This window comes from Canis lupus, chromosome 3, assembly GCF_011100685.1.
Source record: "Canis lupus familiaris isolate Mischka breed German Shepherd chromosome 3, alternate assembly UU_Cfam_GSD_1.0, whole genome shotgun sequence".
Lineage (NCBI taxonomy): Eukaryota > Metazoa > Chordata > Mammalia > Carnivora > Canidae > Canis > Canis lupus.
Genome location: NC_049224.1, coordinates 74,951,766 through 74,962,923, shown reverse-complemented (window position 1 = coordinate 74,962,923; position 11,158 = coordinate 74,951,766). Strand labels below are relative to the sequence as shown.

General features: G+C 47.6%; 1 protein-coding gene across 1 annotated transcript in view; it reads left to right on the top strand.

The window, feature by feature from the left end:
* Window positions 1-7,702: 7,702 nt before the first annotated feature.
* PGM2 (phosphoglucomutase 2) overlaps window positions 7,703-11,158 on the top strand; it is a 38,378-nt gene continuing 34,922 nt past the window's right edge. Inside the window, exon 1 of the mRNA XM_038533505.1 lies at window positions 7,703-7,855. Within this exon, the coding sequence (XP_038389433.1) occupies window positions 7,766-7,855 (90 nt within the window). The 5' untranslated portion in view covers window positions 7,703-7,765. The remainder of the gene's footprint in view (window positions 7,856-11,158) is intronic.

Sequence of the window (11,158 nt, the reverse complement as noted above, 5' to 3'; positions counted from 1 at the left end):
TTCTTAGGTTACACATATGGTATGTTAAAGGATTTAAAGCTGGACTATCCCCCTTAAATTATAGTTTGTCAGTTATCCTTGCCACATAATTTTATTGGAGACCGGTATTTTAACAGTATGCTCTTGGCCTCCTTTCTGATACTGTTCGGTTCAAAGAGTACCAACTAAATTTCATTTTAATGCAGGTAGGATTAACAGACTGAGTTGAGAAGGTAGTAGATCAAAATAATTTGGATAAAAAAGCAAAACACAGTGTATCAGTCAGCTTCATCTAGAGCATACTCATTTACCCAGTGGTTACCCAAACAGAAACTGTGGGCTTCGGGATGCCTGAGTGGCTCAGCGGTTGAGTGTCTGCCTTCATTCAGCTCAGGGTGTGATCCCAGGGCTCCCAGGATCAAGTCCCACATCAAGCTGCCCACAGGGAGCCTGCTTCTCCCTCTACCTATGTCTCTGCCATTCTCTCTGTGTCTCTCATAAATAAATAAATAAATAAATAAATAAATAAATAAATAAACAAACAAACAAACAAATTTTTAAAAAACCAAAACTCTGGGTTTCTGTGGGTTGTAGCTTCAAAAGCAAGGCTCAATATTCACTTGACAAAAAGTGATGTCTCAGAAACACCAGGAATAATGTGGTGCTCAGGGAAAAAGAGAAGAAAGAAAAGAAAAGAAAATCCCTTCTTATTAAGTCTCTTAAATTCAACACTCTGTAGGAATGCATTTTTTAGTAGAAGGCCCAGCCACAAGCTGAGATGAGTAGACTAACACTTTAGTGCTAGTATTTAGAGGACGTTGAGTTTTCAAACATGAATCTCCTAGAGAGTCTGACCCTCACAGACTCTGACAATGTGATCAGGGCATTTCCTTATCTGACCAAAGCAGAAACCAAGACACACAGCAGTTCAATGATAGCACTTCCCTGAGTTCCCCAGCTCATTAATGCCTGCTCAGATCCCCATACCTAAGGCGAAAGGACACCATGATGCTTAACTGGTCACCAAAGTTTTAATGAGAATGAACGACCGGTTTCCCGGAGACCTATCTGGCTGGGGCAGGTTGGGGGTAAGGGGCGGGGGAAGGTGTGCTAGACTGGGCACACCTGAGAAGGAAAAAGTGGAAATTTTGAAAGCAGAAGCTGAAGTAAGGGAACACAAGCCAGGCCTGGTGTTAAATTTCTAATGAGCAGAAGCCCTAGTAGGTATTCAAGTGCAAAGAATTATTAAAATAAGGAATGAGAGCAAACTAAGCTATTTCATTAATTTACTTAATGAAAATAAGCATAAATAATAGATATTTAAATCTTTTCACTGAGAAAGGCCGTCAAACTCCAGCTGGTCTGCAGAAATGATTGTTGTCAGTGTGGTTTGGGTTTATGGCCAGTAATGAATATACTGATAAAGTCTACTGACACATTCTTATTCACTCTCTCAGCAACCTTGAAATTGGGGCACTAGAGAAGAGCGACAGGCATTTCATTCTTCTTGGTTAGTCAGAAATGCTAGCTTATTTTTTTAAAAAAAGGTTTGTATAGGTATATCTTATAATTATATTCCATCTTTCTTTTTTCTTCTTGAATATAAGGGGACCCAATGATTGCTTTTTCAACAAATATTTATTGAACATCTATTATGAACCAAGCACTGTTCTAGGTGCTGGGGACTCTGACAAAAAAAAGGACTTATATTATAGCAGGGTAGACGGACAATATTAAAATCAAATTTATAATATTACAGCAGGTACTGAAAAACACTTTGAAGAAAAAAAAGTAGGATAAGAAGGTGGTGAAAGTCTCATTTTAGGAGAGGCAACAGGTGTTGGTGACAGCTCACACCACTGTCATTGGAACTGACTACTACATTTTTAGGAATTTTGCTAGTCAGATGTTAAAACAGCCATTATTATAAATTAAATCGCATAACCTTATGAAAAACATTATAATATAAGCAAAGGTAATAAATATGCGAAGCTCACCATTTATATTTATTTTTCTACTTGTTACTAGCATCTATGCTCTTTATTTACATCTATTACACCTACGTGTTGGAAATCTTACATACGGGTGTGCTACTACACATCTTTTCCCGTGTCGACTGATGTCACATTGGTAGCCCACAATCAGCTGTGGCGGATGTATTTACACCATGGAAATTGGCAAATAATATAAACCTGGAGCTTTTTTATTCCAGAGAGCTGATTAAACACTTACCAGCACGGTACAGAGAAGAGTGTTTCTGATCGGGCGGTAGTTGAGCAGAGGCCTGAACTAAATGCAGGCATTGTCATCAGGATATCTGGAGAACAATGCAAACACAGGCCTCAGACCAGCACCCGCTTGACGTGGTCAAGGAACAGCACAGAGAACAGCATGGCTGTTGACTGCACTCAGTGAACAATTTGGCAAGAAATCAGGGCAGGGGACAGATTAAGTAAAATTCTGAAGCCCTTGGTAAAAGATATTTTTTGTGATAAGTACACTAGGTAGCCATGGGAGGATTGAAACCAGGAGAGATCGTGAGCTGATCTCTGTTACGAAGGAGCACTCTATTGTATGGAGGAAAATAGATTGTTCTATCAAGTGATTTGTTCTAAATTTCAACCAAGTGGCATCTAAGAATTACTCCTTGCTTGCTGGAAACGTACCAGAATCACTGATATTTGCAATCACCCTAACAGTTAATCACAGGCAACATGGAGTATATGGAAGTGACTACGAAGGCTCATCCCTACCCAATTCTCTTCTCCTTCCCAGGCACATGGGTTGTCTACACTTTCCAACACCCTCGAAATTAAGTGGGTTCATATGATGAGTTTTGGCTAAGGAAATGTGAGTTGGAATGCTATCATATCCCACGACAGCAGAAGCATTTAAAAGCCACTGGGAGACCTCTACACTTTTCTCTTGTCTTCCATGGTGACTGCACAGGCCACATATTGAGATAGAAGAACCACAGGATGAAAGCATCCTGATCCTCGAGTGACTGTGGAATATAGCAGCCACCAATTTCCCCTGGGCATGTAACACAAGCAAGAAAAAAAAATCTTTGGTTCACTAAGTCTTGAAATTTAGGGATTAATTTCTTGCTTCAGCTTAACCTAGCCTATCATGACTAACACAGAGTTTCAAGCTAGCAGTATTTTCATAACACTAGCTAGCTAACGTCTATTGAGTGTTTACCCTATGCTGCGCACTACGCTAAGCATTTTACACATATTTCCTCATTTAAGACCCACATCACCTCTACGAGGCGGACACTATTATTGCTTCATTTTAAAGAAGAGGAACGAAGAACCCCAAGGAACCCCAAGCGGGGTTAAGTGGCTTGTCCAGGTCACCCGCAGAGCAAAGGGTAGAACCAAGGTCCAGTACTGACTCTGGTGCCTTCCCTTTTCCTAATCAGGAAAGAACACACAGCCTCCTGACTTCATTCATTCCTCCACCCATTTATCCAGCACTTATAGTGAGTGGTAGGCTCTCAGCAGGCAAAGATAAATAAAACACTTCAAGGAGCTCACAGTCTAGTGAGGTGGAGATCTTGAAGAGTAGTTTATAATGAAAAAATTTACAGGAAATACAGCAGAGGAACAGGCTAAGAGACTCCAGTCGGCAAAAGCCAGACTGTGGGAAACCCTATAGGACAAATAGCCTGGTTTCTTCAACAAATAGATTGTAAGGAAATTGAGAAAGAACCGACAGATTAAGAGAGATATAGAAGACTTATCAACCAATGGCAAGATATTCTGGCTCCTGATTCCAGCAAACTGTAAACAAACCAGCCAAAAATGACGACTCCTACTAGATATTTGAAAATTTGAACACAAAGTGGACATTTAATGATATTAAGAAATTTTTAACTTTTAAAAGTTTGGGTGAGATAACGGTTTTGAGGTTATTTATAATGTATCCTTACCTTTTAGAGATACGTGCTAAAATATTTATAGATAAAATGATACAATGTCTGGAATCTTCTTAAAAGTATACAGGAGGGAGAAGTGGATAGATGGAACAAGACTGCTCAAGGATGATCATTGTTGGCCTGGGAGATAGTTCCATGATGATCAATTTGAGCAAATATTTAGAACTTTCCAAAATCCAAAGTTTCAGAAGAACCGTTCCTGGGCTGGGTACAAAGAAACTAGTAGGATCGCTGACAAGGTGTTTGGGGAAGTTGGCAAAGCTTCCAAAGAAAATGGGACATCCACATGTGAAACCATTCTCAGGCAGCAGAGGAGCACGCACAAACAAATGAAACTATTTTGAGCATCACCCAACATGATCGATGCCAGAGATGGTTAATATTTGTTTTTCAACCACAGCTGGCTGCCATCGCATGGAAACATTACCAGAGTTCATGAAACTTCCTTCTATGGACATGCATAGGAATAGACTGAGGGACCAGGAGATTGAACATTGGATTAGAAAGTCAGGAGACCCGGCAGGAGAATCCTGGCTCTGTCTTTGTCCGGCTCTGTGTCTCAGAGATGGACTCTCCCATTCTGTGTCTCCAATCCCTCATCTGCAAAACAAGGAGGTCCCAACTGTTCCCAAAGAACCCTTCCTGCTCCAATAATTCTACACATGTTGGCTTCCATCGACATGACATGTTATTTGGGGGTCATGCGTGGGAATCAGCTGCTTCAGGTCACTGTAGCATCATTATGAGAACTAGAGAGACTTCTGGTAACAGGCATCGCAATTACAAGAGACCCTGGGAAAGTTCCCGGGGCATAGAGACCCCCTGATGCGGCCTTCCCCATCGTGTGGGAAGCAGATGGGGGTATTACTGTGAGACCAGCGTTCATTGTCTTCAGCACAGTACCCCAGATCTCAGTGCCCTTAGCAGGTTAAGGGAGGAGAATTTACTTACAATTTGGCAACTTCCTTGTTAATCCCATGGCTTTCTTTCCTTGAATGTTGACTATTGTGAAACCTGCCCCCTTGGTGTCCCTAACAGAGGTTAAAATAATACTGGCTGAATGATACGATGGACCCATAATTCTGTGCTGAGAAATACAGTGAGAAGCATCCAAGTATCCCCTTACCACCCCACTCCCTGCACCTTTTCAACTGCAGCAGAGACTCGCCTGCAGTCATTCTCACCACGGCGGAAGTGATAGGACCTGAGGTCCAGAACCCCACTAGCTCCCCACCCCCTCCACTCCTACCTGGCAGAAACTGGATGCCACCCAGACTGGTTCGGGAGAGTTCTGGCATTTGAGAGGGAAACGAAGGGCAAGGGAGACCAGCCTGGTCTCTGACCTCCCGGGTCCTGCAATTTCCATCCTGGCATGATTGCCAAGAAGGTGGCTTTGGTTGAGAGAACGAGGCAACCCCAAAAGGGGGCGACCTGCAGACACCCTGACAGATGGGGAGGCTGAGGCTGCCCACCCTTCTTTGCTTCTTTTTGCCTGTGCTCCAATCTCACAGGCCTTTTGGTTCCAGAGAAGAACTCTTGGTTTTAGAGTCTCTCTAGCAGGAAAGCCTCGTCCAGGCTGCCTCCTGCAACATTAACTGTCTCTCCCTCGTGTCTCCACATACGCTTCAAGTGTGAAGGGAAGCTTCCCAGACTAGGTCAGCACCCTAAGGAGCACCCTCATGGAATCTCCTCGCTTCCCTTCTAATGTTTCTATCAGTCTGTAATTATAATTAGTGTCATCATATGATTAATCGGCCTCTGTAAACAGATACAACAAATCCTGGATACATATTTTTCTCTTTTTTTAATTTAAGATTTATTATTATTATTATTTTAGAGAAAGAGTGTGTGCTGCAAGCAGGGGGAGGGACAGAGAGAGAGGGAGGATCCCAAGCAGATGCCCCATTGAGGGTGGAGCCCGACCCAGGGCTCGATGTCACAACCCTGAGATCATGAGCTGAGCTGAACCTAAACCAAGAGTTGGACTCAACTGACTGAGCCACTCAGGGGCCCCTGTTTTCATTTTAAAATTGAAATAGGACATATAAAAATGTACAATTCATAAGTGCAGCCCAGTGAATTATTACAAAATGAGCACACTTGGGCACCCACTACACGGGTCATAAAACAGTCCCAGCATCCCAGAAGGCGCTCTCCTCCTTCCCAAGGTAGTGACTCTCCTGATGTCCATAGATTAGTCTTGCCTCCTTTTTAAAGTTTTAAATCTTAAGACTTAAAAGTTGAGATACATACTGTGAATTCATGTACAGTGAAATGTATCTTTCAGAGTATGCAGTTCTATGATTTTTCATTAACACGGGATTGTGTTTATCACAACCTCAGTCAAGATACAGAACAGTTCCCTCACCCCCAAAATTCCCTTGAATCCTTCGTAATCAATCCCTCTCCCCCATCTCCAGTTCTTAGAACCCACTGATCTGTTTTCTTTCCCTATCGTTTTACCTATTCTAGAATGTCACATATATGGAATCGTCCGATACTGGTATTGGCAGGGGGAGGGAAGGTCTGGCTTCTTTCCCTAAACCTAATGTTTGTAAGATCCATGATGTGTACAGCAGTTGTTCGTCTTCATTGCTGTATGACTACACCATAATTTACTTACACGATTGTATGAACATACCACAGTATTGTCCGTTGTATTGTTGACGGGCATAAAGTTGTTTCCAATTTGGGGCTATTACAGGTAATGCTGCTAGAAATGTTCTTGCACACACCCCTTAATGCTCACTACATACATCTCCTTTATAGTTTAGTGATCTCAAGGTCATGAAGATGTTATTCCTACCATACTTTCTAGAATTTTCGTTCTTTCACACTTAGATCTACAATTGACCCGGAATGCTTATTTGCATGTGATATGAGGTCGGGGCCTCAAGCTTCTTTCCCTTTTTCGCTACATGGATATCCAGTTGAGCCACCATCATTCATTGAAAAATAAGTCCTTTTACCTGGCTCTACAGTGTCGCCTCTGAAATAAGCTGTCCATACACTTGCAATTTCGTTTCCAGCCTCTCCATTCTGTCCCACTGTCAATTTCTCTTAACCCTCCCCTTGTGTTCCTTTTCAGGATTTTTCTCAGTTATTCGTGACCCTCGGGATTTCTACACCATTTTTAGGCTCCCGCGTGAGTTCACTCTTCCTTGGCCCCAGTCCTGACAAGGTGCCTGGCACACAGTAGGAGCCCAGTGAATGGCCCTTGTATGGATGGAGGTGACGTCGGGATCTTTCGGAGATTCTGGGAAAGACTTTCTCAGCGACACCCTCCTCCCCGGGCCTGCCTCCCGCGCCCCTGCACTGCTCCTGCCCTTCCCCCTGCCGGTCGGGTGCATCCGCCCCAGTCCCCAGATCCAGGCCCCCTGCAGGGATTAGGGTAAACTGCAAGGAGGTGGAGCTTGTCACTTCCCTCCCGGACACCGCCGTCTCTGCCGCGGGTTCTCCCGGCCCCGGCCCCGCCCCCGCCGCTCTAGCCCCGCCCCTGCCCCCCGGCCCCGCCCCCGCCGCTCTCCGCCCCGCCCGCTCCCTGTCTGGCTGGAAGGGCCGGTCCTGCCCCTGCCTCTCTCCGCCCTGCCGCTGGCCACTCCCGGCCCCGCCTCCGCCTCTCTCCACCGCCCTGGGCCCCTCCGGGCCCCGCCCCCATCCATCCGGGCCCCGCCCCTGGTCCCTCCAGGCCCCGCCCCTGCCCCTCCAGGCCCCGCCCCCGCCCCTCCGGGCCCCGCCCCCGCCCCTCCAGGCCCCGCCCCTGCCCCTCCAGGCCCCGCCCCGCCCCCAGTCTGGCCGGAAGGGCCGTCCCGCGGCCTCCCCAGCTGTGCTGCGGGCAGCGCGGGGATGGCAGCGGCGGTCGCGGCGGCTCCGGGGGGCCCGAGCATGGACCCCCGGCTGGACCAGGAGACGGCGCGGTGGCTGCGCTGGGACAAGGTGAGGGGCGACGAGGGGGCGAGGCCCGGGGGAGGCGTGGGCCCTTTCCCTCCCCCGCGCTTCCCTCCCCCGCGCCGCTCGCGGCCGCCCGGCCCGTGGGGACCCGAGCTGAAGCTCCGGCCTCAGACGCGCAGACCGGGCCGAGCCACGCCCTCGGGGCCGCCGCGGGGGACGTGGGACCCGCCCGGGAATTCTGATTTCCATCCGCCCGGCGGGGGAAGCAGAGGCGCGAGCTGCAGTGGAGACCTGGGGGCGGGGGGTGCAGGGAGCCGGCGCCCGGGACGAGGTGGGGGCGGTCGCTGGCCTTCCGCGGGGCCGAACTCTAGGGGGTTGTCTTGAAGGGGCCCCGGGAACGGCAAAGCGGGACCTCGGGCGGGAATCCCTCTGGGTGTGAGTGTGAGCAGGGTTATAAGGCTGCAAAAGGGCTTGGCAGCAACCCAGAAAAACAGAGTTGTTTTCCCACCAAACAGGGGAAGAGGAAGCAGGGGTGGCCGGGCCTCCTTGCGTTGGGCCTGCGGGTGGCAGATCCCAAGTTTGCTCGGGACAAGCTGCCCCGGGCCGACCCGGCGGTCCGGGCTGCAGGCTGGGGCGCGGGGAGCGAGGCGGAGCCGACGGCGACCTGGCCGGGCCAGGCCTGTGTCACCCGTCCGCAGCCGCTGTGCATCGCCGGAGCCCGGGACCCGGAGCCCTTCCCTCCTCCATCCCGTCCCCATTGCTCCTGGGAACTTTGCAGGGCACTGTTCCCATCCACCCCTCCCAGGTGCTCCATTGCGAACATAGGCCCTCCTGATTGGGCCTGCCCTGCTTCGGGCATCTTCTTCCAGCCTCTGCCTTTCCTGGGAAGATAGAAGGGGCTCCTTGAACACAGCACCACTAGCTTTTCTCCTGTTTACTCTCCTGGGTGCTAGAGCAGAGAGAGAGAATCAGGGACCCCACTCCAGACAGCACCCCCTCCTCTCTATGTCTACTTGCTCTCCTACTTGCTCCTTTGGGGCATGCGGTTTGTTTTCCCAGAATGTTCCTTGGCTCTACCCCTGAACTTGTTTCTCATGCTGTTAATCCTATTTTGGGTCTGAACTTACATGTGTTTTATGTCGACAGGCCTGCCCTGGCAACCGACCAGTGGTAAATTAGGGCTCCCCAAAACCATCTCTAGATTGGTCAACAAAAGGAAACAAAACAAAAACTTGTTTGTAGGTTTATTTTTGTTTAATGTCTGGCCCCAGGGCTGACTTCAAAGGCGGGATGTTGGGTGGTACAGCCCCTGTTCCAGGAGGGCCCAGCACTTGGGTTTAATCCTCTGCCGTCCTGCATTGAAATTCTTAAAACTTGTTGAACAAGGAGCCTCACATTTTCATTTTGCCCTGGGCACAGACAGGTTCCACAGCTGTTCCTCTATACTCCCTCATCGGTTTTTAGGGCCTGACACAGCACACTGCTCACACTTGTAGGGCAAAGGAGGGGAGATTGCAAGCTGTCAGCAGAGGCCAGGGCTTCCTGTTTACCTCTGGCCTCTGTAGAAGAAAAGTGAGCACATCCCACACAGGATGCTCTTGGCAACCCTTTGGGTGGTTTTCCTTTTCCTGGAAAGGCAGTCTTGTAATTTTTTAGGGAAGGAAAATGTTTCCTTTTCTGATAACTTAGTAACTGGAAGTGGGTAGAATCCTTCTTTGTTTTTTGTTTTTTTTTAAAGGAAGGGAGAGGCAGAGAGAGAGAGAAAGAATCGTAAGCAGGCTCCATGCCCAGCCCGGAGCTCAGTCACTGGGCTCAATCTCACAACCTGAGATCATGACCTGAGCTGAAATCAGGTCAGATAGTTAACCCACTGAGCCACCCCAGGGCCCCCAGGAGCCTTTTAAAGTCATCACTGAGGGCAGCCCAGGTGGCCCAGCCGTTTAGCGCCGCCTTTAGCCCAGAGTGTGATCCTGGAGATCTGGGATCGAGTCCCACATCAGGCTCCCTGCATGCAGCCTGCTTCTCCCTCTGCCTGTGTCTCTGCCTCTCTCTCGCTCTCTCTCTGTCTCTCTCTGTCATGAATAAGTAAAATCTTTAAAAAATAAAGGCATCATTGATAATGCATTTTCCCATGAGACTTTCTCTTTGAAAAAATAAAAACCTAATTTCCACAAAATGTTGTATCTGTATATGGAGAGAGAGGACCTCCCTGGGTAGAGGTGAAGGGATATTATCCTTTTTATTTATTTACATATTGTTTAAAAGACTTTATTTATTTAAAAAAAAAAGATTTTATTTATTTATTTGAGAGAGAATCCCAAGCAGACCACACTGAGCGCAGAGCCCATTGTACAGGCCCAACTCCAGGACCTCAAGGTCATGACCCGAGCAGAAATCAAGTTGGCCTAACTGACGGAACCACTCAGTTCCTTTTTATTTTTTAATTTCTACCACTCCTCTTGCACTTTCCTCTCTGTCTTCCTCGGTTGGAGGCAGATGCCAAGTGGGGAGCATCTTGCCAGCCACTGCAGCCATCTGGTCTGCTTCCCCAGGGTGACAAGGGAGGTCCCCTTGGCATTGCCACTGTGCCTCCATCCCCTGTGTCTCTGCTGTCAGCCTTGGTCCCTCTTATGGCTGATCCTGGTCTCTGCCACACTCCTGACTTAGCCTTCTAATCTGGCTTCTTTGGCTTCTTTCAGGCTATTTGGTCTTTTATGGCTATCAGAGGCCAATTGGCGTTTGCCACATCTACTCTGTGTACAGGAGAATCACCAGATATTGGGTGTGACCTTCAAGTCCGGGTTTCCTCGTTCACTCAGCAAATATTTATGTGTTGCAGATCTAAGCCCTTCCTTGAGGGCACCTGACAATCTGATCGGTCAGATTGTGCTCTGTGATCAGCAGCTATTGCTTTTAACCAGAAAAGTGGGGTTTTACCGGTTTCCAAGGTGGAACAATCTGGAAAAGTGGGCTTCGTTCCAGAAAGCCAAGGTTTTATTGCAATAGCATTTCAAAGTTTAATTATCTGGCATATCTTGGCTGCATGTTCAGTAGTTGGATGGTGACTATAAGATAAAGTGCTTACTCCCTTGTTCCTCTGAATTCTTAGTTTAAAAGCCTGATGTGGAATTAAGGTGATTATCATTTTCCTCCATTCTTAACATTTTCTGCAACTCTTGTACAAAGAAAATAGGGCAATGATTCGTATGAGTGTCTATTTGAAACAGCTAATGTGATAGAGAAAGCACTAGATTAGTGTCCATCTCTCAGGCTTCTCCATCTGTAAATTGAGGGTTTTGGTATTTGCCTCTTGGGGTCACTGCAAACTTCACATTTGACCAGGTATAT